General features: G+C 36.7%; 1 protein-coding gene across 8 annotated transcripts in view; it reads left to right on the top strand.

The window, feature by feature from the left end:
- LRCH1 (leucine rich repeats and calponin homology domain containing 1) overlaps positions 1-27,395 on the top strand; it is a 115,480-nt gene extending 88,085 nt beyond the window's left edge. For 6 of the 8 annotated variants that reach the window (XR_011093994.1, XR_011094003.1, XR_011093998.1 and 3 more), the window contains 5 exons: positions 5,649-5,758; positions 6,769-6,906; positions 7,653-7,730; positions 15,296-15,553; positions 25,023-27,395. Coding sequence is in view for 2 of the 8 variants with exons in the window: in XM_068674731.1 (XP_068530832.1) it covers positions 5,649-5,758; positions 6,769-6,906; positions 7,653-7,730; positions 25,023-25,136 (440 nt within the window). In the remaining 6 variants the exon portion in view is untranslated. The remainder of the gene's footprint in view (positions 1-5,648; positions 5,759-6,768; positions 6,907-7,652; positions 7,731-15,295; positions 15,554-25,022) is intronic. The other 2 variants (XM_068674731.1, XM_068674743.1) reach the window with 1 other exon arrangement.
- The last annotated feature ends 239 nt before the right edge of the window (positions 27,396-27,634 follow it).

Genomic DNA, 27,634 nt, shown 5'->3' with positions numbered 1-27,634 from the left:
GATTAAACCAAAAGGAAAACATGTCTAGTACGTGTGCTTACAGGGCGTGTTTCAACAGAATAAGAATTATAGGGATAATAGATTTGTGACCTAGCAACATTAACTGGGAAGTTATTGTAATAATATTTTCATATGGATATACACCTTATGTTTGGGGGGTGTAGTGTTCTTATAACAGTTGCAAAAAAAAACTCAATTCCTCTCCAAACTTTTTCCTGTAATTGCTGAAACTTCACAGCAGGTGTATTTACCTTCTGATTCACAAAGTCAAGGTTTTCATCAGGCTGTAACATAAAATCTATGGGTACTTTTTCTTAAAACCTGGTTGTAAACAATTTGTTTAAAGTGCTATGGTTACAATGCTCCTGTTAAGCTTAACAGCTTTAACTGCACATGCAATGTATAGTTTGCAAGTACTAACATATAACTTTTTGCTCTTTTTATTCTGCACCATCTTTCATTCTTTTCTTCCAAAAAAAAAAAATGCATTTTGTATTGATCACCTTTGAATTGCATCTTCATCATTGCCATAAAACCCTAATGCCATATATGAAATGCTGCTGCCCGCCCTTTTCCCGCACCCCGGTCCTTACACCACTGTGTTTGGACTGGCTGTCACTCCCCTCCAGCAGACCCATCCCTCAGTCTTCCTCCTATCTCCTTCAACACACTGACACAGGCACAAACATGGGACAACTTTAGCTACAGTATACCATCTGAAGGAGACAGTGACAATGGTAGGTGTTCCATGCATAATTTACTTGATTTTATGTTTTCAAAAACTGCAATATGTGGAAAATGTCCCAAGTGGCTAAGGATGAAAGAAAGTTCTCATAAGGGAATGTTTATAAGACCAAATGCCACTGTTTTCAAGTCTGGCAAAACACCTTTTCTCATGATACCCACTCCCAGAGCTATTTCCAGCATAGCTTTATTTATTTGTTTTACTTTCAGGGGTTTATATAAAGTTGGACATAAACAATAATTTTGCTGCTGTCTTTTTGGCATTTTTATTCACAAATATTTTAGATAGTGACTCTTAAAAATATCCAGCTCCGCTTATTGAAGGTGTGTAACTAACGTACTTAAAGAGGAATCCATGATGAAGCAAAGCTGGAAGAATCAGATAAGCAGAAATAGTGCTTTCTGTTCAAACTGTTAGCAAGCTGTCAAACTTCTCTGTTCATACTGAAGGCCGTACATTAGTGGATGTTGCTTTTGCTTCTTTTGTTTGTTTTTTTTCTCCAAGGTGTTACTGTATGTTGAGTCAGATGCAAAGTTGATCTTGTGTGGGCTAACAAGGTCTTACACTGCATTAAAATTTCAACGTCAGATTGCATCAGATTGAAGAAACAGAACCTAAATGAAAAACCATTTACAAATCTTTGTTAAATAGATGTATAATTTAAAAGTAGGGTGAATGTTCTTCCAACTGCCTTAAATTAGAAGAGTGCTTATTGGAAGGCAAGGAAACTGTCAAAAGCATTAGACTGAAGCCAAGCCCACAAATGTTGAATGATAAATGCCAACATTTAGTTTAGAATACTTACGTTCTTATTTCAGTTCACTACTTGACAATACTTGCTATTGCCACTGTTTCCTTGACTGTAAAGTCCTAGCAGCGTATATAAGGAACCTGCTCTTTAAAGTGATTTGCAATGAAACACAAGTAGGATGGAAAAATGAATCTTGTTGCCACGATGCTATGAAGTTATCTTGACATATCGCCAATGACAACTCTAACAGCTAAAGGCAAGCTACAAGTACATCTAACAATGCAGGGTCTGTTTGTGTTTTAGGTCAAAATAAATAAATCATTAGGTAGGTTACTCTTCCTGCAATACTGGTATATTCCAGACAAAAAGCAATTAGTGTATTGTTTATTCTTTTTTGTTTGTTTTGGAAAGGCATATCTTTTCTGATAGCAGTAATCTGTTGGCAGTTGAGGAAAATGGGACTCACGTAGTTGATTTTATTGGACTTGATGTTGTGTATTTCTGATAGTGAGAATTTTATAAAGGCAGCTCAGTAAAACAATTATTAGGAAAATAATGCTTCTGCAGACCCTTTCCTGTTAAACTGGAAGAGAAGTATAGCGCTTCCTATATAATGAGTGTTCCAAGTAATAACACACAAAAATTGAGAGCATCTTATTTAAAGAATGTGGTAAAATCCGAGTTTTTTTTCCAGTTTTGAGAAGCTGGTTACAGTGTCCTGATAGTCTTTCAGATTTCTCACCAACATCTTCAAACCGTACTTGCGGCAAGAGAATATTTTTCATGATTTTATTCAACATTGTACATAATGAAACCACATTCAGGAATTTAGCATTTGTTCTTTGACTTCTATGCAGTACAGATGCCAATAAAGATTGCAACTAAAAGAGTAAGTCATGAATGTTTGGTGACTAAAATTGTGGTGACCTTGGGTAGAACCCTAGGAGTCCAACTGGCTGTACACCACAGCCATCAGATGGACATTGGATGTGTTTGAATTTATCAGTTAAGTGTATATGATAGTAACTTGATTTTTTTAAGCAGTTTAACACTGTTGCATCCAACTTTCCTGAAAATTAATACTACTTATAGTTAATTTGCATTGATTTAAATGCAAAATAGATTCCGTTTTGCAGTCTTTTGAGACTTCTGAAGAGTACAGTGGTGGTCATTCAGACTTGAGCCTGATTTGAGATATATAGCCAGAAGCTAATATTATCTTTCTCTTTATATAATGTTGTGTCCTGTTTCTTTAGCACTGTGCCTCTGCTTTCATCACTTCTGAAGTGGTGCAAATCTTGGAGTTAAACTAAAACATTCCCACATTAACAAACAATTTCTTTCAGTGTATATAGGAAACAATTATAAAAGACTTTTATTATTTCATTGCTATTTTTTGCAACCTTTTAAATAAGTTTTCATAGTAGAAATCTTGTCTCACTGAAAATTTTCACAAGGAAATTTGTCCGTTATGGTAATATGTAGACTACATAGAATCACAGAATGTCCTGAGTTGGAAGGGACCCGCAAGGATCATCGAGTCCAACTCCTGTGTCCCCAAAGGACCACCCAAAAAATCAGTCCATGTGTCTGAGAGCATTGTCCAAAAGCTTCTTGAACTCGGGCAGGCTTAGTGCCGTGACCAATACATACTATGTGCTTATTAATAATTAACCGTTGAGCTTATTGAGTCTTGTAAAATACATAAATTTATTGGAAAATGAATAATTTGATAACCTTCATTCAGAAAGCAGAAATTCTACTAGTATCTGACAGGGAAAAACAGACGTTCAGGCCTGTGTGTGTGAGATACGGGCTCCCCTTGCTGGAAAATGTGTGTAATGCAGAGAAGCAAGCAATATTTCAGACTGCCAAAATATCCTGGTTTAGAAAACTTTTCTTTAAACTTCAGTATGTAGCTGGAACTTGTAGTAACCAGTACTTCTGAGATTTGTGTGTATTTATATACATTAGTTAACCTTACTTTATTTTTGTTTAACTTTTTAATTTTTGCAACTTTTAATTGCAGTTTCCCACTGCCTTGAGATTAGCCTTCCTTCCTACTGCTGCTGCTTGGTGGAATGTCTGTTTCATATAGGAATAGGATCGAATAACTAATGTTGCCATTTACTTTTCATTAATAGTCTGAAACCTGAAGGAATTATATTTGGGACATTTATACTGACTTAGCAAAGGCCTAAACAAAGACAGCTAGGGCCAAGCTGAATGAAGGCCCTGATAATATTCCATGCTACTTGCAAAATTGAACATAATTATGAAATAATGCTTTCAAAGAGAATTATCTTTGAAATGCTGCTGCTAAAGCTACGGTGGCATTTAAATACCATTTGAATAGGGTATTACTCTTTGAGCATTAAAACTACATCTGTGTGAGTCAAGTAGTGAAAGGAATCAAGTTTGGTAACCCAGGCCATAATTTATTGCATTGTATTGTTTATTGTGCCTTGGGTGAGTAACCTAAAGGTATGTCAGGAGCTGAGCTCCATCTTTACTGTGTAAGTAAGCAATAATTGCTTCCTGCTCGCTGAGCTGCCTTAGGTAGTGTCTTTCTCCCTCCCTTTGACCAGAGAAGTAGCTTAGATTATTACCATTACTTATTATTTCTTCTATTGAAGTTTTGTTTTGTTTATGTTGAGCTGTGGATGCTAGAGAGTGCAGTTTTGCCTGTTAGCCCTGTACTGATCTGGGAGCTTCATTAATGTTTTAGTTTGTCAGAATGTAGATGAAATTTCCTTCTACCAAGACTTCATTTTCTTATTTTCCTACATATTTTAAGGACTGATTTTGACAATTCAGCCTATTAGCTAGACTGTGACCTAATCAAAAGTTATTGGGATGCCACAATTTTTAATGGGACATCAGAATTACGCTGATTACACCCGTCTGCAACTACCTTACAGCAAAAGTAATTCATCATTTACTTCTGTAGTTGGAGTAAAAGTTTGATTTGACCTTTAGGAAATAAAAGGCTGTTCTCTTCCACTATTGACACTAAGATTATCCTCTTTTCTTCGGCAATATCAGCAAGCAGAGTCATCCCAGCTGTGACTACTACTCAAAGATGTAAAGAAGCCAGCTGCTGAATTTGAGATAAGAGTCTGGATTGGCACCTACTGTCTGCAACAAATTTAGGGAACCCCCAAAAAACCCAAGGCTGTTTCATAGTCTGTGACAAATTTCTCTAACCAGGCTGCTGTATTTAGTGAGCCGCTCCTTTCTAATATTGGATGAGCAGGAGAGAAATATGAATATTTAGCTGCCTTAAATTAATAAAATTGAGATGGAGCAGTAGCTGGTTAAAACCAGAGGTTTGTCTACACTTTGCACTTCCCGTCCCCTGGTTGGTACTTAAGAGTGTCCTGTTGCATTCGGAAGGAGAGGTGCAGGAAAATAATAACACAAAATCCTCTCTCTTAAGCATCGTCATTGGCCATAATAATCAGGTTGGCCCTTAATTTGTCTGAGTGGTGACAGTTCCATTTTGTGAAATAACAAGCGAGCATACATCTTGCTCTTTAGAGCCATTCAAAACAGTCAATGATCACAAAATAAGAAAGTGTACGGGTGTGTGTATATACAAAGATCTCATGTAATTATTCCAAGGAATTGTATGTTAAAATGCACACATACTGAATGGCTTTAATGTTCAGTTTCTAGAAATCAAACCCATATTTTTGCTTGTCTGGTAGGATTTTCTTGTGTTTTTTTTTTTGTTTTTTTTTTTTCTTTTTTAGTGTAACCTTATCTAGTAAGCAGTTATCCTGCCTAGGAAGATGTTTGTCACAACGTGTTAGAGCATCTGGTAGGAGAGGGTTCTCCTTCAAAGAATAAGAGATGCTCCTTGCCATGTTAAATGGGAAGTTTTCTATAGATCAGAATCTGTAAGAGACAGTGCAGGTGTTTAATCATCTGACAGATGTTGCCTATCACAATATGGATTTAGTCCAAAAAAAAAAAAAATCCACTCCATTGATGGTACATGGTGCTGTTCAGAGCTGTCCTCCTGACAAAAGAGAAATTTTCTAATGCTTTTTGCTGGAGATGGTGCCTCAAGATTTTTCTTAATTTGAAAATGAATACATCAAGCTGTTTATTTTTTAAAACTAAAACCTGTCTTTTTAAAAATCACAGTGTTCTTAAGACCTCAAAGAAATTTGGAATCAATAGACCCGCAATTTACAATTCGAAGGAAAATGGAGCAGATGAGAGAAGAGAGAGAGCTTGTGGAACAGCTGCGTGAGGTATGTGAGCGCTGGTACAATTCTGCTAATAGAACATATATTTTATGTGTTCTTTGGGAAAGTTGCAGAAATATGATAATATTTTAAAATGTTAAATGAGACAGCATTACTTCTCTGAATTGTGTTGGTGAAACTTACCCTGAAGTGCCTTAACCCACTCAGGTGTTTGTACTTCAGAAAAGATTTTTTGAATGGGAAATAACAATGAGAGTTTCTGGAGTGACATATGGTTAAATGGCATGCCCTACACTGGTGGAATTAATAGTTTATGTAATTTCATCAAAAAGGACGAAGTGATTATCTCTGAGTGTTAGAATTTGAGTTGTCTTTTAAGTGTGCTTTTGGAGCGTTTTTAAAATGGAAGCACAATTTAAGGAATTCATCATATGTAACAATCTTACTATAGCTTTTTGTTTGTAAAATTCTTAAATGTTTTCAAAGTACTTTATTTTGAAATATCAAATTCTTTTCAATGAGACTTCAGGTTTACCTAAAAGAGATTTTTTGGATATGTTATATCTGAATGTCCTGCTTTGTTACCTGTCTTTTTTGATCACTAATGCTACATAAGTAGATTTTAGACTCCTAGGGAATGATTACCTTTTACTCATTGTCAGTGATGGAAACAATATAATTCTGTTTGAAAGTACTGCTGATAAAATTTGGATAAGTAGAAAACTTGGAGGAATAGTGAAAGAAAGGAGCCACATGTAGTGCAATCACATGATTACATGCAGATATGTTTTTATGTGCTTGTGTACAGACATAAATGCATATTATGACAGCAGCATTTGAAGTGTTAAAGGAGTGTACGTAATTCTGTGACCAGCATGGGAGGAGGGTGGATTGATTTGTAGTTTTTAAAAAATCACTTATATGAGAAGTGGGTTTCTTGGTAAACTGAAACTGCATACATATCTAACACCATGGGAGGAGAAGATGAGGATATAAGTGCCTCCTTTCCTTCCTTCGTTTCTATGTTGAAGCGTGTATGCGTTCTTCATTTGCAGAACATTGAAACAAGACTAAAGATTTGTTTGCCTGAAGACTTGGGGTCTGCTCTGATGGATGGTGTAGTTCTCTGCCATTTAGTAAATCACGTTCGACCTCGTTCGGTAGCAAGTATTCATGTACCTTCACCAGCAGTAGTAAGTTGAATGTTTCTTGTTGTGTTCCTTGTTTGTTTTTGTGGGAGCAGAATAGATGAGGACTTGAGGGTATTGAAAAAGGGGAAAAAAAAAAAAAAAAAAAAGAAAGAAAGAAACAAACAAAAACCACCTAGTTTAATGCCATATTGCCCTTCTTTCACATCTTGCATTGAGCAAGTAAAATAATTTTCCAAATTACTTTTTACTTACGTTTTTCCGTAAGTATTGAGTGGATAATCCTTAGTGAGACGAATTCTAAAAGTATTTGAAATTCTACTCTAACAAATTTATTCTTCAGACATGGAAAATTGAGTACTCACAAATATAAAACAGCTATACATAAAATATTAAAAAATATAAAAGCTCTATCACAGTTAAATCTGTCCCCCTTATTGTAGGTTGAAATGCATCATCAGTTTACTTGCTCTCCAGAGAAATGTCTTCTGTCACAGAACATGAGGTTTTAGAACCTGACAAGCTGAATATGAACAAGTAGAGATCTAAATGTGTTGATGGCTTTAATAACTAAGTAAAAGCACAAGGCATCCACAGCTTCCATATTCAGATTATATTTATATAAATTTCAAATTAGATTGGTGGGGAAAACAGGCAGAATTTTAAGCTTTGTTTTCAGGAGAATTATGGAAATGGTGAATCAGTACAAGAATAACTCAATAAACTAACTTATTGACTGAATGAATTAATTGGCTTATTTTGCCATGATCTATTTTTTTCTTTTTTTACAGCCTAAACTTAGCATGGCCAAATGCAGGAGAAATGTTGAAAACTTTCTGGATGCATGTAGAAAACTGGGGATACCAGAGGTAATTTAATTAAATCTGCCATTTCCAGATGATCAAAAATGCAAAGCACGTGAATTAATTTAGAGTTTAAGGATAACTGTATGAAATAGCAGTTTTCAGCAATAAAGACATTACTTCTATTTTTTTTAATTATATGATTTAATGCTACTTTAGTGCGTTTAAGTGGTTGATGTCATAGCACTTAAGAATTGCTAACTTTGTCTTAAATTAGTAATTTAATATTATCCCCAATACCACCTTATGTTTGAACTGGACAATGACTAAGGAACGTGGTAACTGGGTAATAATAATGTAGTTAGGCAGAAATTTGCTCATTTTTCCATATACACCTATAATTGCATTTTTGCATATTGTTTTTAGAAGATAGACTTCATTCTTTTTAATTGATTTTCCTTTTTTACCATATTAAGTACTCAATAGTATGTATTTTAAAAGGAGCTAACAAGTCACTCATGTCATGTACTCAAACACTTCAGCAGCGATGTGAAGAAATCCCTTCTGTGTGTTAAGGATGGAATGTTTCTATCAGTAAGATTGTTCAATCGATAGTGTTTTAGACATTAAAAGTAGGGAAATTGCAGTGCATGGTGTTCTCTGCTTTTCACTTAAGTATGGTAGTATTCATTGTGTAATCTATTCTGAAATTGAGAAGGAAAATGTCTTAAGTAATGAATTCTGGGGCTTCATTGGGAATATTTCAAATGTTCTCTTAGAGTCTAGACATATGTGTTAAGAAAATGTTCATTTAAAATATCTGACCCTGTAAGGGAAAGGTGTTATACAAGGTCTTCTTAACCTGAAAACATGAAAATTGCATGATGTATTTTCTCTGATGTGTGCATATGACAGTAGGATTAAGACTGAATGCATTTTAGCCTGTATTTCAATAATACTGCAACAAAAGGACATTTTGATGTTTTCCTTCCTCCCTTGTCACCCCTTCTGGAGCAGATGGTAATGTAAAGATGTCATGTTGAGAAAGAATTAGTTTTGTTTGTTTTATCTATATTTTAGTACTTGATTTGGAGAACAGCAGAAGTAATGGTTCATTTTTGCTATTTGTAGGAATTTTGAGGGGGGACTTTATTTTACAACTCCAATGGATGGTTCATAATATATATAACCGAGAATTCATTGTTATTTGCTGGGCCTCTAAGCTGTAACAGTTGATTTAGTTGCTGTAATGAAATAATTCCAATATAATAAATTACCTAATATTTTTGGTAAAGTTTCACTTCAAGGAAGATCAAAAAGAAAATCAAACTCTCAGTGCTGTGGGCTTATAGACAAAATAGTTACGGAGTGTTAAGCTGTCTAGTGATGCATTATAAATTATTCAGTGAGTTAGAATACAAATCATTTTTTTTCTGGATGTAGCCAGTTGGGAAAGAAAAGGCTGAGAGCTGTTGTTTTTAAGAGCTTTTTCAGAAACAGAATAAAACAGAAAAAAAATAGAAATCCTTGCAGTGCCATTTTACAGAAGGGTAAGCTAAGCTTTATGCTATTTTATTATTATTTGATTTCTATAAAGAAACTTCCTGAAAAATTCCTTTGTTTTATGTGAATAGGGATTTTTATATATTTGTTGCTCCTAACACTTGTGTTAAAATTAATGTAGAAATTTTGATGATTTTTTTTTGTGTGTTTTATTGAAGTATTTTTGTTGCAGAGAGGGCACGGAGCCCTAGGGAAAGGGTCAAATCTTACCAATCTCTTTTGTAAACTAACCATGCTTATGAATCTAAAGAAGCACTAACTTCTATTGAGGGGAAAGCTCCTTCACTTAAGTATCAAATGAACTGCTTAAAATTGTAAATTTATGACGGGTCTTTAAATGCTCTGAGGATATTTTTGATTAGGTGCTGGTAATGGCAAATATATCTTTGCAGTGTATGGCAAAAATCTGTTGTGTAGCAGAGCTAGGTAGTAGATGGTAGAATGCTTCTGCATGTTGGAGGGAAGGGTATGAAGAACACAAAAGTAAAAGTGCATGACAGCTAGCTGTCAGTTATTTATTTTATTTTTTTAAAAGACCACTGCAGATGATGTCTTCACTCTGCTTCAGGTTGTACATTGCCCAGCCTTTGAAAATCCCAGAAAAGGAATCAGTGAATTTTTTCACTTTTTAAACAAGCATCTTACATATAGTGATAGGTTCCACTTGTGGAACCAGAAATACTCCCCCTTTTTTTAATACTTGTGTTTTCTTTTAATTTACAAGAAACAACTTGAAAAAACAACTGGACGTTTTGTTTTTTTAAGGATTTAAAATTGTCACAGCTCTGTTTTGGTTTGTTCTCAGTTACTTATGGAATAGAGTACACACAGGTTTAGAACAATACACTGTCAAGGATAGGAACAGAAAATACAGAAGGAAAAGAAAACAGCCATAGTAATTACTGTGATGTGCATGGTCTCTTGCTTCTGTGGTTTTCAGCATTCAATTTTTAGGTCAAAATTGCTTTCCCCTGAATGATCCTGGCAAACCTTCTGCAAGTGTAGAAAAATGCAGTAGGCATCGATATCCAAGTGGGTCATGATGAGCCTCGGCATTTGGCATCTTGACCAAAGTCACAAGTACAAAATGACCCCATGTGTAGATGATTGTGGGATGACTCGTGCCAACTGACATGAGAAAGGCATTACCTACCAGATGAGACTTCCAGTACAATGGGTGGTGTGTTGAAATCACTTTGTTAGTGCCCACATAATCATTCTGGCTCTCCCCTTTAGTAAGAAACGAAGTAGCAAGGCTCATACCACACCAGTCAGCTGTGAAAAGGGACAATAGCAGTAGGACAAGCAGCAGGTGCCCAGTTTTGCCACTAACTTTGCCTGTAGGGCCTTTTTTATTCCAAGGTATCACAGATCTTTGTAAATAATCATTTTTGTAGACAGAACTTTCTTGCTTGATATGAGAAAGTGATGGTGGCAGATAAGCATCTGAAAGCCTGATATATCGTGCAGTACCCCTTAGAGACACCAAGGTACAACCTTTGTTACTTAAAGTACAAACTAAAACTTTAAAATAAAACTTTATAAATAAAGCACTGCCAACTAAAAATTGTCAAAGATCTCCTCTGTAATAACTATAACAAACTCCTGATTTTTGACTGATACAGATTACATAAACAAGTGACAGTAGATGTGTGGTAAGTAGGAGTGCCTATCCCACTGCATTTTTCAGAATGACATGCAGTACGTGGATGGTGCCATTCACAGGAAAAGTTTGTTAATGTCACGTGAACCCAGTACTGACACTGACATTGCTTACCAAGACCATCTGTGTTGCACCTCCCCTCTCACCCTTTCTGGTTTAAGAAATGAAGCTCTTTTGGGCTTCATTCATCTTTGCATGGTTGCAAGTGTGGTCTCTGAAATGTTAAATGCCCCAGTTCTAAGGTAGTTTTCTTCTTAATGGCACCTCATCTCAGAGTTATTAATAGTGATCAGGATAATCTGAATTACTATCACATGAGTATATATGTAAAACTATGAAAATATTTTGTCTCTATTTGAAAGAACACTGCTGTATTATAAACTAGCAATGTTTATTCATTTTTTATTTCATTTATTCAAGAAAAATATTAATACACATTTTTCATTATGAGAAGAAATTCTCACCTAATCGTTCATACATATTTTGAAAACACAGCTATTTTTGTCTGTTGCCACACTGGAATCAATACTCATATTAGCAAAGAAGTAGACTTTTCCATTTTAACCTAAGCATCAATAACATAATTTAGCATTAGCTTTCATTCCTTATAGCTGTTATTCTTGGTAAACCGCATTACAGGGAACTTTCAATAGTGTTAACAAATGTTCATGTCAATGTTTGTCAGCCAAAAAGCAGATGTTACCTTTTAACAAAGGCACAAATCAATATTTATGATCTGCAGTGCACATTAGTGTAGTATCTTAACAGTGTAGACACTTGAGATTCTTTTGGCCCTTTATGGTGCCAGTTATGGCCAAAGAAATTAAATGGAAGAGTTTCTTTTAAGAAAGGGAAAGTTAGGCTTTCCTACATGTACACACGTTATGAATCTTCATATGGCTCGGGACAAAGATAGGCATAAGTTATCATGATTAATACTACAATGGTAATTTCTGGTGATAAAAGATAGCGATAAAAAAATCCTTCACAGCCAGGCATCAGGGTAGGTTTACTGAGTTCTTGTGTTCAAGTATGGCAATGATGGTGCAGCAGGCAGTTATTTCTTGGGTAGGAATGAGAGACTTCTGCCATGTTTTCCAAGTTTTCAGGCAGCTACCTGGACTGCACGTACTGAACAGAAAGGAGTGATGTAAGAAATAAATTTTTTGATTTAAAATCATTATCTGAAAACTCAAGTTGCAAAACACTTAGCTGTGACTGTTTGTGGGACTTTAGAATCTTGCAAACAGAGTTATTACTGCATATGACCTCCTCTGGAAACTAATTCCACTTTGTTGCAGCTTTAGCAACACCTCAAGTGTGATTTGTGTTAGTATAGGAGTTGCTACTGACGTAAAACAAATGGGAAAAAACAGGAGATTTTTAGTATGCTAAAACTGGCAGAACAAAGTAAAAGAATCGCCCAAAGTGGAGTGTCAAGTGCTTTATTTTCTACCCACGTATTAGTAGTTCAACTGGTAGTTGCGTTTCTCAGCTCACTGCAAGGTATGTTTTCGTTGCTGCTTATGCTCGTTTTCTGATCGATTCACATAATCAGTTACTCTTCCATAGTTTCATCATGAGACATCCATGAAGGTACAGTAAGTTTGATCAGGTATGACTCCTTTCTCCACCTGTTCGTTCTGTGCTTGGTAATGTACACTGTTTGCCCCACAGTACAGATTTAAGTGGTTCCAGAATTTAAATCCTAATTCTGAGGTTCCTTTCATTTGTGTTTTGAGTACAGTGCATATGCACTACAGACTTCATTTATTCACCCAGTTCTGCAAACTTATCCTTGACCTTTATTTTTTTTAGGGTCAAAATCATAGAGAGTTGGTTTCGAAATGTGCTTATCTGTTTTCACAGTCACTGCAGGGGCATGCTGAGCGAGGGTGGGTTGTGCATACAAACAGCTGGTTATGCTTTTGTTGTTCCATATGGCTTTCTTACTGTTTTTATTCTACGTGCATGACTTTGGTAGCTGTATGATGTAATCATATAGCATCTTGGGCTTGACAAGACAGTCCATAAGTGTAATGATTAAGTAATACGGTTTTCTTTTTTGCTTCTTATAATTTTAGTCTCCTATAAATGAGAAGGGCCGTGCTTGAGGTGGGTGGGTGGTTGCTCATTTGTTTGTCTTTGGGGGTTGCACTGAAGTAAATGTCACGTACTATTTCACTACTTCATGATGTCATATTTTAGTTTGGTATTTTCATTTCACAGCATCTGTAAAAATTATGGTAACTTCCAGAGTTACGTTACAGAAGTTTAAAATGCATCAATATAAATATTTTACCTAAGTTGAGAAAGTAACAGCAAATTATCGCCTGTTGCAGAACATACAAAAGTAAGCAAAAATCATCAGAAATTTCTCAGGCTTCCTCAGATGTCATTGAATTTCACTGAAGCACAGCATGGCAATTCTCGCAGGAAGTTTCTTCAGCATGTGTTGGCTGGTTTTGTATGCTTTGGCATCTCCTGTATACTTCTTAATGTGTTACTCTCTGGTTAGCAAGTTCTTTGGTCTTTTTAAAAAAAAAAAAAAAAAAGGTAAATCAACATACCACTAGCTCTCATTCTCCAACTCTGAAATTACTTCCTTCTCTATTTGATGACAGTAGGGACTGTTTTCAGAAAAGTTTAGGTTTTTTTTCCTTACAGAAATTAAAAAAAAAAAAAAATCATTGTTGGAAAGTTTCTGATTTCTACTTATTTATTTATTTATTTACAAAAATTTGGTTTTGGAATTTCTTACATATTTCTTTTGGGATATGTTTGTGGCAAGTATGAAGTGAGACTTGTATGTCATTTTAAAATGAATGCAGCACTTATGGGGTTTATTAGTGTCTTTGGTACAAGAGTAGTGCTTAGTGAGAAAATGTAGTCACTGGGTAGTTTGTTTGCCCTGAAATTAGTTTCTTTGGTAAGCAACTTATGGATATAGATGTTCTTGAAGGCACTGCTAATCTTATCCTACTTTTAAACAAGATCGGCATGTTTTGTTCTGCCTGTGAGTTTTCATTCTTTATTTAAAAAAAAAAAAAAAATTATTACAGTTGCCTTGGCAATTAAATAGCACTAGAATTTGGGGTCGGAAAAATCCTACAAAATTACTGTAAACATGCCAGTCTTGTTACTGGGCAAGGTGTCTTTCCTATTCCACATATCCGCTGGTCTAAGAAACAAGATGAAAATTGTGCAGCTTTTAACTCTTGTTTAAAGCTAGAACCAGGTATGGAGAACAACAACAACAAAAAGTCATTGTTATTGTAAATGACGGTCCTGATTTCCAGTTTCACTAGCCACTTTTCAGGATAGAAAAGCCTTTTCAATATTTTAAATGTTAATTTATTTCAAACTGGACATGGAAACTTCACGGTAACAGAAAACAGGCATCTGAATCAGAATGTCCTCATTTATTGAGTGCGCTGTCAGTTCATTAAGCAAGTGAAACTGAAAAGCTGTGTCAGAAACACAATATTCCTATGAAGGTCTCTTTCCTAATTTGTGTAATTTTATTTCATAAGTGTGGGCCTGTGATAGTAAGGCCTCATTTGCAATGTGAAATGGTATAATCTTTTAGATTGCTGTGTTTTGGAAGAGCAAGTTGTTGCATGGGTCAAATACAACGTTAAATATTGGGGGGGGGGGGGGCATATTAGTGCTGTTACTGCATATATCAAGCTTCATTTTGTATAGCCAGCATGACGGTACATGTAGTCATTGGTATTTTCCAAAAAGAGTATACAAATCTAACCTGTTAATATTTTCTTAAAATGCTAATTATGGAATTAAGTGTATCATTTAAGCTTAGAAACTATACTTAAATTAATGATAGTCAGCCATTGACGTTCTCAGTTTCTATCCCAGGGTATCATTTAAAGTGATATTTGAATACAGGTTCTAGGTTATGTGTTGTGTTAGAGAATTTTACATACTTCTAGTAGCTCGTTTTAGTACTCTTTCCTGAGACTTCGTATTTTCTGCTGCTTGTACTTTTTAACAGCTTTCTAACCCACTGTTTGCTATTATATAAATTAGATTTTTTAGAATTTGTTCAACTTAAGCGCTTTAAGTCCAGAGGAATAAAGGTGTGCAGATCCCATTAGAGTAAGTGGATCACGTGCACCTCCTCACCCTTGTGAATCTGGACATAATTTGGAAGGATTTGAAGGGCTGAGCTCTTCTAACATAACACTCTGATGTTGTATGATAGCTTCAGTATTGAGGGGAAATCAAAGAAAGCTGGGGTGCCTACTGACAAAGGCAATACTAGGACAAAACTATTCCTACGTGTTTATGCTAGAATATTGTGATAATTTATCAATATCTTTCTATTTTTGTATTTTTAATTTTTTGCACTGTTTTTTTCTGTTCTAATGGCTGCCCTTCGGGATAGGCTGACCTCTGCTCTCCGTATGACATCCTGCAGTCGGATATTCGTCACATTCGAAAGACTGTTGACACTCTGCTCGCCCTCGGGGAGAAAACCCCACAATCAACTTCTACCTTTCGCTCCTGGGATCTAATAGGCTTTTGTCTTTTCCACATACTTTTTGTAGTCTTGATGTTTATAACTTATCACTGGAATGTGCTAACAGCATAACCTGTTCGCATGTGCACACACACTTTCTGCTTTGTCTCTGACAAATTACAGGTACTTAATTTCCTTCCTTTGTCTTACACTTCTCCCTTTCCCCTCGCTTCCCTTCACTGTAATATCTTTATTAATCTCTTGAAATAGGGGAGAGAGGGAGTAGCATCTTGAACTGCTCTGAAGGCAAATCCAGGCTCTTCTCCCCAACTCCAGCTCTAGTTTAAGAACTTACATACCTCTTTATTTATAGTTTGTTTTTGTGTATGTTGCCTGGACTACACATTGAACGTGTTAAAGCAGTGAAGCTACTCTTATCCCACTTATGGGTGTAGCCCAGATGTATATCACAAGCTAAATAGAAATGAACCTTTCTGTGAAAAGGCAACAATGCCTTTGTGAAAGGAATTCACAAGAATTTTTGAAAACCCTAGGCTACAGATATTGAAGTAGCTAAGGTGGCAGTTCCACCACAGATAGTATTTTCTGAGTTGCTGCCAGTTATCTCAACATGCGTTGTGTTGAGAGCACTCAGCAGCAATTTGAAAGATCGTTCTCTATTCCAATCCTTTAGTTTAACAAGAGTACTGTATTTTTAAAGATGGTTGATCATCTCTACTGTTCTGATTAAATTCCATACTGGAGTAGTTATATTTTCCTACTTAAATTGTTTTCCTCCGGATTCCATGGAATAATCTTCTGTCTCACAAAGCAGTGTTTAGCTGCTTTAAAACACTTGAAGATGACTGTAGATTAGTACTGTGTATGAGGAACACCTAATATGCGAGGGACTTGAAAATATTTTGGGGTGAAGATCGTGAAAGACAGTGTGATACAATGAGATAGTTTGAGGATAAACTGTTAGATTCCTGTATCTGCCATTCTTGTGTGTGACATCAAGCAAGTCATGTCACTATCTTGTCTCTGTTTCATCACCTGTGACGATGCGGGTAATGTTTGTTTGTGTATCAAATGTAGTAAAGAAAATGTAGCAAGAAAAATTGATTGTCTAAGAAGACCTTCGTTTTTGTCTTAGGAAGTATTAAAAAATAGGTTAGACAAACGTTAGTTAGGAAGCCTTTTGGCATGTTTGAACAGTCCTTGGTTAGAGCACTGGGCTGAATGACCTCCACTTCCCTTCCAATTCTGCTTTCTGTTAATTTATTTGTAAAACCTGAAAAAGACGAAATTTGTTTTTACTCTGTATCAACATAAAACATACAAATGAAAAGCAATTATAGGCATGTTGAGACTTGAAAACTCTAAAACCTCAAGTATAGACCTATATTTCCTATCGTTAGGTGCTATTGATGAGACTCGTAGTTCAGCATTAAGCTAGCTAACCAAAGCATCTCAGTCTTGTGGCTGTGAAATAAATATCTTAATCTCTCACGGGCTGGTTTATCCAAAAGTTGCCAACTGACTTTTAGAAGAAAATTAGCATAAGAGCTTGTACGTTACTGATAATTCTGGTAACATGGTTATGATTTAGTGCTATACTATTAATATCCCCATTTCATATATACTTGTAAAAGAAATGTATTAAAAAGCTTCTAAATGCAGTTCTATTCCCAGTTTCCATGGCATAGATATGTATTTGTGTGTGTGTGCTTGAGTGTACGTATATGTATAAAGGATGACATGTATAATTAGGTATTTTAAGATAGAAAAGTTACTTTCAGACAACAGGTTGAACTAATTTTCTGAAGGTTTTAGTCTTTAGCAGCTTCCAGTGCATATTTATAACAATTCTGTTGTAAAGACTGACTTTTCTGACTTGGTGTGAGTTCAGGGAATGCTTCTAGGTTCCTAATCCATGAGGGAACTCTCCTAGTTATTTGGGTGCGTAGCTATGGACCTGTGCTCTCATCCTGCACAGGTCAGTCTTCTGCGTGCCTAGCTGCAGTGATTCCAATAGCAGACACTTGCTTAAAGTCTGAGCTTAATGTTTAAGATCCCACTTTCAGAGGGTCCTGGTCTTGATTTTGGTTGTCTTGTTTTAAAAACCTTGTGTTTCATTTGAAACTGAAAGTGGCATAAAATCACCTTTTTGAATCACTTCAGAGTCTATTAATCTATGACTATTTACAATCCAATGTACGTGTTTGAGACAAAAGCGATGTCTTCTGCAGGGCTGGGATTTTACTGGTAGCCAGGTCTCCTGTTAATGCTTTGTGTTGTGTAAGTACCAATCCACGTGTCTAAATATTTCTTAACGTTTTTTGAACTTAGAAAATCAAGTGGCAAAAGTTATTGCTACCATCCTGTAGTTCCTATCTGTGTCACTGTCTGATGTTGTGTGTGATTATTCTCAGTATCCCATAGCTTTGGGAGGGAGGTAAGAAAAGTAATAGGTCAGACTTGCAGAGGTGTGCCAGTGAAGGCCAGCTGCACCTATCCCCATGACACTGATGTATGATTCTCACACTGTTGTGATGTTCTAACTTTACCTACGTTTACAATACAAACATCTTTTATTACATAGAGTACATTTTCTCAATATTCTCAACCTTAACAACATACAGCAATTAAAGTGCAACTTTACAAGAACTTTTTTGGAGTCACAGATTTAAAGCCATCTTGAACCAGACTGGAAGGTAACCATATTTGCTTCATGACACACACAGCCTTACCGTACATGAAGCTCACCCATTTTCTGTACTTTTTGTATTTTTTCTGGTCATAACAGTTCCAAATATGCATAAATCTTACAGGGAAAGAGATATTAGAATACACACATTTCTGTAAGTGTAGTAATGTTTCTCAAAATATATTTTAAAACAGTACAGATGTGAAAACTACGTGGTTTCTCCTCCTAAAAGCCAGTAATTAATTCTCCCTCTAAATGGGGAGGTAGAAACTAAAACAGGTATGTAGCTAATTAATCTGCTCAAATGGGTTCTTTAATAAATTCAGAGTCCTACTTCTGTGCTGTTGTTCCTGTAGCGTTAATTCTCAAGAAACCACCAGTTTTGTTGGCTGGTTGTTTTTCACCTCTTAGGAGATCCCGATACTGAGACCCTGTTATAGGGCTGGTACTTACCACTTACAGTCAGTCACATGATTAAGCTGATGATTTAGGGTTTTAAAACCATCTATATTGTTCACTGCCACATTCATTTATTGATAACATGAATTACATTTGCTCCCCCATGTGTTTCCCCGTTCATTTTTTCCCTACTGCGGTGCCAAGATGGTCATCGGAAATTTTCAGACTGATTTCTTCATACATTGGTCTGCTCAGATGTACTTTATGTACTTCACCCTTTATATTGATTGCTTTTGGATCCCGTGGAGGTAATCACACCCGTACTGCAATAAAGTAATAAATACAAATTGTAATGGATTAATTTAATATGCATGCAGGTAAAAAATGCTTGCGCTGGATTACAGCTAATATTTTGATATGAGGATTTGGCTTTAGTGCAGTGTAGTAGCTGTTCAAATGCCTTTTTCTTCAAGTATGTACTAACAAGCTGCAAGCCCTTTATGGATCCCATTGCATTCCTAATAAGCTTACTGAAAGGCTACAGTTACCATGAACAGGATCATATTAGACCTGAGCAAATACATATTCAGTCCAGTCTTGTACTCCATAGCCACAAATAAGTTTTCTAATTATTGCCACTCTGTTTTTCACAAAAAGAGCTGCTATTGGCATTTTACTCATATTACTACAAAAAAAATCAAAGCACTCGTGTATGTAAGTTTAGAAATAGTTTAGAGCAGGTTTTCTGTTTGTTTTTTGATTTTTTTTATTATTGCCATTTCCTTCATATCCAGCACACAAGCTGCATAAAGCAATAAGCAGAAAGCAATATGAAAATACTTTCAGGTAATGACCCATTCTATGTGGATGATGCAAAACATTATCATTCCTTCATTTAGTCTCTTAGCATTTAATGTATATGGTTATGGTATAGCTGATATTTCCCTGTAAGTATGCATTTTCTCTTACTGTTTAATGTGTGTCTGTCTGTAGTAAGTTTATAGAGCTTTCCATTCCCTCCAGTTTCAGGTGGTTGTTTTCTTAACATGTTAGGATGAAACTGGCAAAGTAAGTGGTCTACATTAAAGCTGTATGGCTCAAGGCCAGAATCTGTAAACTGGGTACAAAGCCATCATCTGCAAATGCAGTTTTGTAAATATTTGTAATTTATTGCATGTTCAGAAGATGCACATATTTAGATCTCTCTCTAGCTATAATTTGAAATACAGAATTGCAGCTGCAGTATTGAAGTTCTGGGTTGTTGGGATTTGTTTTGTTTTTTCCTTTTTCTAATCTGATCACAAGTGTATGCTTCAACAAAACATACGAATCTTTCCTTTGGAAATTAAAAGAAAAAATGGATTAAATATACCTATGGCCTGAATCACTTTTTGATCTGGTCTTTTCTGTTGTATTTCAAATGGTAACTTCAGGGTATTTGGGCATGTATGGATATCAGCAATGATAGAAAATATATTACAGAAAATATATTTACAAAGATACGATTTCACATTCCCTCAGATATGTGAAAAAGAAAATGTTTGCTGTATTTTTTTCAGCTCTTCGGAAAGAAAGCTTTGCCTTGACCTTGCAAAAATTTAAGGCTTATGTATTTAATATGTTTGCTTAAACGTAGGACCCGGACATTTCTTTTACTGAGTGTCCATTTCAAAATATTTGGCCTCAAACTTTAAAAAATGAGCATTACATGGACTTCTTTTCAATTCGTACTTAAACGAATTCATTTCTCTGTTTTGCTAACAGATGTAGTTGGGCACTGATGTTACTGTGATGTAGTCATTTCACCACTTGCCCATTATGATATGGCAACAATTTCTTTACAAACTACTATATCTGAATTGTCAAGCTGTTTGCCTTGGCGTAATCCAACTCAAATAGTTGCTTGACTCTGAAGGCATCTGATCTTGAAGAAAATAGATGTGTGTGTGTCAAGTGTCACATATCCTTGTGGGATTGGTGTCCTTGCGTATTCCTGTTCTTAATTTTACACCACCTAAATCAGAAGATTTGTCCCAGGATTAGAAAACTGCTTTGGCGAGTGCACACACTCTTGTATGTTTGCAGGTGTGCCTGTTGTGCTGTCTTTCTGTGTTGCTTTGTGACTCAGCCTCCTGGCTGCTGCCTCCCTTTTCTGCTTGGGTGATTTGCTGTGGTTGTGTGTCTGTCCTGTGGTGTCCCCCCATCCATCCACCCCCCCCATAAAGCCAAAGAGGCTTGCTCTTTTGCTTCGTAGGAGTTTGGAAATGTCTTTGTCAATTCAAAATGGATAATATGCCTGTAGAAAGTGGTTTTCCTGCAACAAATAATTGTTTCTCTGCGTTTCTAGGAAAAATGCATTAAACATTTAGGTCTTGGTTCTACAGTAGACAGAGAAGAAAATGGTCTGACAGCCCTTTCCTCTGTGATGGTTTCTAAAGGTCTGTAGTCTAGGGGTTAGCAGCCAATTCTCCTGTCTTTCTGGGCTTTGTTCAGTGATGGTTTCAGCAGGGGTACGTTTAGAGAGGTGATTCATATTCGGTATTGAGGAGTTATGGGTTTGATGCTACTGTGGAATGGACAGAAATCTTTACAAAGGTAGGGAGAAGTGGGTGAAGAGACATCTAAAAACCTTGGAGACATGGGTGAGTTCTCTTGGTCACATGAATTTTCTTAAGATTTGGCATTTTGAAATAAGTTCTGAAGTCTTGGTGGCTTTCACCTTCACAGCTCTAATGGCAGTGGCTTCCACTGGTCTGAAGGCAGGTGTTGTGGTGGGGAAGAGCAGAGCAAAGCATAGGAAATGAATGGACTGCCCTGCTGGGACAGGGGCTGAGCACAAGGTCTGAGACAACTGGGATCATGACCAATATAACTGTTATGCAGAAGCCTGAGTTGGTTTTCAGTGTGCTTTGGATGCTGTCCTTAGCAGGAGTTGATTTTTCTTATTCTGAGAAGAGTTAAATGTATTACTCTAAACCTGGGATTTGAAAAATACATGAGGCAGAGTTGGTGCGAGCTGTTGGCAGAGCTTTTGAAGGTAGTGGGTAGGGCTCGGACAAGAGGATCAATGCATGACACTTCTAAGATGTAGGTCTTTGTAGCAGCTGGTATAGGTCTCTGTGGCAGGTTTGGAAAGTTCATCGTAGCCACACATTGAAGGGCAGAATGATAAAATAGTAACCAAACTTCTCAATAAGAAACGGCTGTCAGTTGTACGTCTTTCAAGAACTAATGGTGAATGATGCACAAGATAAAAAGTAATGGGAAACTTCTGATTCCAGGAGCACTGCTGTTTGCAGACCTCTTCAAATAGCTGCCCTGTTTGAGTATGTCTTGTAAATATGGCAGGGAGAGGGAGGTTGTCTTAGAGAAATGGGATTTCTGTAGGGTATTTAGAAGAGTTAGGTAATGCATTCTCTGTAAAAGTTGAAAAGTTTATGCTGGGTTGTTTTGTTTTTAATATGAATTCCTTTTCATGCTTTTAGTTAAAATGTGCTTATAAATAATTGCAAGACGAGAAGTCTGTTCTGGCAAGAATGAGTTGACAGATAAAAGAATCGTTTTTTGAATGCAGGAAGGTGCCACAAAAATGGCAACTTTAGAATTTTATTTGTTAAGGAAACATCCTTAACTGTGTTTTTGCAGAAAATAATAGAAAAAAATATATATATTTTCAAACATACATACCTTGCAAGGTAGGTTGCTTTGGAGATTGAATCCCAAAACCTATCCCTATCCTTCAGCCTTGTGACATTAGCAGTTTGGGTATTGGATTCAGCAGGCATAAATATTTGATGCCTTTTGTCTGAAGTGGAAAAGTAATGAAATACTGGTGTGTGTGCCACCAAATCTGACATTCAGAGCCTAGTTTGTTTGCAAGGGTGCTTACAAAGAGTAAAAGAGTGGAGAGCGTTTCACTTTAAATGTCATTCATATTCTCAACAAATATTTTTTGAAAATTATCAGAATCGGAGTATGTTAAATTTTTTTTTAAACTTTTTTTTTAAAAAACTTTAAACTTTTTTTTTGATGGGCAAAATACTTCTGGTACAATCATACAGTTGAAGTAGAAATATTTTTTGCCTTTTATTTGATTGTCACCATCTCTGCCTTCTTCTGTGGTTACTCTTTTAGTTAGGTATCAGTTTAGGAGCTTGCATCAGAGAAACATTGTCTTATAAAGAACTATATAAAGATTTTTTATAGTTTATAAAGTTTTATAAGATACCTTCTTCCAGGGAAATAAAAGGTAAGGAGAACTTCCTCTGAGAGTTTGCAGGTTTGCAGTATCTCCGTCACAGAACAGTGAGTAAGAGTTCAGTGCAGAATCAGTGTCTTAAATTAAATGACTAATTTGGGGTAGATTTGAACAGGAATCTGGGTGTCACTATTTGAAATATAACTATTTGACGGTTATCTGTCTGTAATGGTTTCTTGGGTGTGCATGTGCAGAAGGAACCCACAGTATTTGTTTGGTATTTGGGGCTATATCCCATAAAGTCACAGAATGGTTGGAGTTGGAAGGGACCTTAAAGCCCACCCAGTCCCAGCCCCCTGCCATGGGCAGGGACACCTCCCACCAGGCCAGGTTGCCCAAAGCCCCATCCAGCCTGGCCTTGAACACCTCCAGGGATGGGGCAGCCACAGCTTCTCTGGGCAGCCTGTGCCAGGGCCTCACCACCCTTTGAGTGAAGAACTTCCTCCTAACAGCTGATCTAAATCTCCCCTCTTTTAGTTTAAATCCATTCCCCCTTGTCCTCTCACTCCACTCCCTGACACAGTCCCTCCCCAGCTCTCCTGTAGGCCACCTTCAGGCACCAGAAGGCCGCTATAAGGTCTCCACAGAGCCTTCTCTAGGCTGAACAACCCCAACTCCCTCAGCCTGTCTTCACAGGAAAGGTGCCTCAGCCTCCCAGCCATCTTTATGGCCTTCCTCTGGACTTGCTCTGACGGCCCCAGAGCTGAAGGCAGCACTCCAGGTGGGGTCTTCCAAGAGCAGAGCAGAGGGAGAGAATCACCTCCCTCACCCTGCTGGCCACACTGCTTTTGGTGTAGCCCAGGATACAACGTACCTTAACCCACAATCATTAATAAATATACACGTACATATAGAGAAACATTTTAAATAGTGATTATAATATTCATATCTTATGCTTATCTTTTATAATTTAGCAGTACCAGATGCCATAGGTGTGGAAAAAAGGTTGGCTCTCACTTTTCAGGTTCTGTAGTTAACAGAAATTGTACAATTTCTCTTAAGTAGGCTAACTTCAGGTGTTTAACAGTCTTGGGCTGCAATAAATCTCCCTCAAACTAAACATGAAACCTTCTTGATGAAGGTTTTATTAGCAATTTCCATAGACTCTGGAATTTTTCCTTAGAGACTATTTGACACCGTTGTTGATGGATCTCCCTTTGGGATTTTGATGTGTTCAAAGTCCAGAACCAACCAGTTCCAGTTCACCATTGCAGGAAGGGAGCAGTCTGAGTGAGAGATGATGAACTGCTGTGGGCTGGAGCTGTGGCAGCAGGTGATCAGTTTTCATCACCCCAGAGAGGCATCAGTTGGATGTCTCACACGTTGCTTTTAGGCCAACAAAAAAAAAAATCATTACCTGGCTCTGCTGATGGTCATGCAGAGATGCTTAGGGAAAGAACAGGAGGTTAGATCGCTTATATGGTGCTTTTTCACACTTAAAGCAATTTGACATAGAGTTTAGGGACTTCATGAGCCAGATGTTGTATCTACATGTTTGTGTTTAATGGCATTTGATTTTTTTTATCCATCCATGTATTTGTCATCCCATTTACACTTCTGGCTTCCATGTTGTGCCAGTGAGTCTCCCAGTTGCAATTATGGTTTGTGATGTAGACATTTACTTATTCTAAGCCTGGTGCCTGACTTCATAATCTCACCTATTTCGTTAAGATGAATCCAGCTATGTTAACTTTCTTAAAGACGGAGCTAATTGTGACACAAGGCTACGTCTCTAAGGAAGGCTTTCTGTAATGATTCACTGTGGGATTCTGTGTTGCCTGTTGGAGAAGCAGTATTTGTTATCTGACTGCCTTCTGATAAACAGCCCCGTGGACAGCTAGTAGCTTTCATCCTGGCCTTGAGTGCTGAGTCCTAATGGTCAATGAAGTCAATTCCTTGATATTTCAGACTAAGCATACTCAGAACCAACTGCTTCATCCAGTGAACGCACACCATTACACACACTTCTCTGTAAATGCTAAGGGGTGACTTCCACGGTGCGTATCCTGGGACCAAGACCTCCCCTCCTCGAGCTCAGTGGTAGAACTTTTTTTGGCTGATTAAAGAACAGCCTTCTGTCCTGTGAGGCCCAGAACACGACCAGATCTCGTGCTAATTCGTAGATAAAATGAGAGCAAAACGAGATACTTCCTGTCAAAATCACGGGAAAAGTTTCAAACTGCAAACAGCAAATGGTTCCTACTTGTTGGGTGTTCATATAAAGTGACACTTTGCAATCAGTACCGAATAACCTAATCTCTGCTCCTTTGTTTGTCTTTTTCTAGGAGAAGCTCTGCCTACCACATCACATCCTAGAAGAAAAGGGCTTGGTAAAAGTGAGCATAACAGTTCAAGCCTTGCTAGATGTAACCACAGTGAAACAAGCTTTATTCACATGAAACTGTCCCTGCTGTTACCAGCTCCACTGTGCCATCAAAGAACGAAATCACTGCCCATCTTTTCAAACTGCATTGACGAAACAGTGCTCCGAGAGTATTCTTAGACTTCTGATTTTGAAATAATCCTTGAGACTGTACACGTGCGTCGAACTTCAAACCTGAAACTAAACAGAAACATTTTATAGAGCAAATTGGCGCTTCACTGCTTTTATAGTTCACTTTGTACAGTACTTAAACAGCCACCTCTCTGCCACTTATCAATGTGTGGAGTACACAGCTGTCTTGCAGCAAGATACCTTCGTATTATTAAACTAAGAATCAGTGTAATCATTTCTGGGGGGAGGGAGAGTAAATCCGACTTCTACCATGTTAGGTTTTTCTGCAGTTGCTTCAGGCTATTGCCTTTTAAAAATATCCAGACATAAAATATTTATATAAATATTATTTATTAGTGAGTTGTTATTCATCCTTTGGATGCAAAATGTAAATTAGGAAACTGTATTTTATTACTGCTTTTTTGTGGTTAAACACTTTATTTTAATATAAATATTTAGTTATTTTTTATTCAACTTGGTGTGCAGTAGCTCTAGATCTCCATAAATTGTATTTTCTAATATGTAAGATAAAAGAAGAAAACAATCAAAATAGGTGCTTTTATTAAAAGAACAGCTAGCTGGAATGGCATTCTTTATTTTTCAATTAGTGGAACATTGGTAAAAAGTTTGTCTGCATTCCGTTCCGTTTCCTACATTCCAGTAGCACTTCTCCCCCAGTAGGCTCAATTGGCTGAAACCGAGAGCACACCCATTTTACTTGTATATAGATGTTTAGAGAAAAAAAAAAAAAGGAAAGACATAAACTTGAAAAAGAAATGTGAACAAATATTTTTGATCGCTTATTTTACTATGCACAAGACATTTTAACTTTTGCCACAGCAGGATGATGTGCATTAGGATCATGTGTCTTGAAATATGATTTTTGCACTGTAACTTCTTGTAAAGACTACAGCACTACAGAACGAGTAACGAGAAATAGCACAAGGACGTTAACAAAGTTTACCAGGTAGCCAAAAAAAAACAACCAACCTTCAATAAATCTGTCGATAGGAGATAAAATTGCCAAAGGCAGTCTGAAAGACCTGATCTTCCAGATGCAAGCTGCTGGGTACAGTGCTTCTCCGTGTGGTCATCGGCACGGCCGAGTCCCGTAGCTTCCCAGTGAGTTAAGCACAATGTTCTGTAGGATCTGACCTCTAATCCCACATCAGCAATAGGAAATAAGGTTCTTTTTCTTACTTACTACTAAAAATTTTGGAAGAGTTTTCTTAAAAGCATAACTTATCGTTGAAACATCGCATGTTGTAGATCTAAAAGTTCCAGCGCGGTGATTGTCACAGCAGCTGGAGCATCCATTTTTCTTTGGTCTGAAAAGCTAAAAGATGCAACTTGAGCAAGCAGGACAGGGAAGCAGCACGTGATGAAAAGGCTAGCTGGTAGGGGTCACTGTTGCATATAAGCAAGTAGTTTGAAAGGCATTAATGGCAAAAATGAGGCAATGTGGTGGGAGAATTAAACAGCAAGAGGATGTGGAGCAAACCAGTGTATAAAGACTTTTTGGAAGAAAGAGCGATGCGGACTTGTCACTACTGCGTGTCCAGGCAAAGTTACACGCATGTTCACACACTGCATTTAAAAACACCACTATTTCCATAGCAGATTTGTAGTCTTTAATACAGTATTTGGATGCAGACTATGCATTTTAACACCACAAATTGCCAATTTCCTCATCTGTAGTGAGAGTAACACGTTGGGAGGAGAAAAGTGGGCTTGCAGACAGTGAGATGTGGAAGAGCCAGTCACTTCAACCAAAGCAAAGCGTTTCTTTTTGTAGAGGGAACATTGACTTAAATTATAATTTTGATTGGCAGCTAGCGTATTGTTTCCTATAAAAATGTACTGTGCACTTTAACACTAAATTAAAAATGTATTTTAATATTTTACAGAGCTGCACAAATATCTGTTTTGTCAAAAAGCACGCGCAATGTAAAGAAAGTAAGTTTTCAAGTTAGAGTTTATCAAATTTTAAAAAGCATTCAAAGATGGAGTATAAAAATAGGATTATTAATTTCTGCATCTTGAGGGATAAAATGCAGGTTTCCTGAGTATTTTTTTACAATGTATATATTGCAACATGAAGCTTTGTAATTATTATTTTGACAAATCTTGGTTTTTCATAATTAAAATTTTGTTTTTCTCCTGATAGTGTCTTTCTGTAATTGCTTAAAGTTGGCTGTAAATAGCTCTGAATATTTTGTAATACAGCTTTTTTTTTTTTTTTTTTTTTTTTAATGCAGTCTTAACCTGTACGGCTAAAGAGAGAATCTTCCTGGCTCTTTGTACACTATTTACATGTGCAATAAAACATGCATGGCAAACCTATAATACCATAAGCAGTGAACATAATGTATATAGGAAATCTTTACTGTAGTTACAATTAAA

Source organism: Anas acuta, chromosome 1 (assembly GCF_963932015.1).
Source record: "Anas acuta chromosome 1, bAnaAcu1.1, whole genome shotgun sequence".
Classification (NCBI taxonomy): Eukaryota; Metazoa; Chordata; class Aves; order Anseriformes; family Anatidae; genus Anas; species Anas acuta.
The sequence above is the reverse complement of the archived record's forward strand: the minus strand, read 5'-3'. Positions and strand labels throughout refer to the sequence as shown.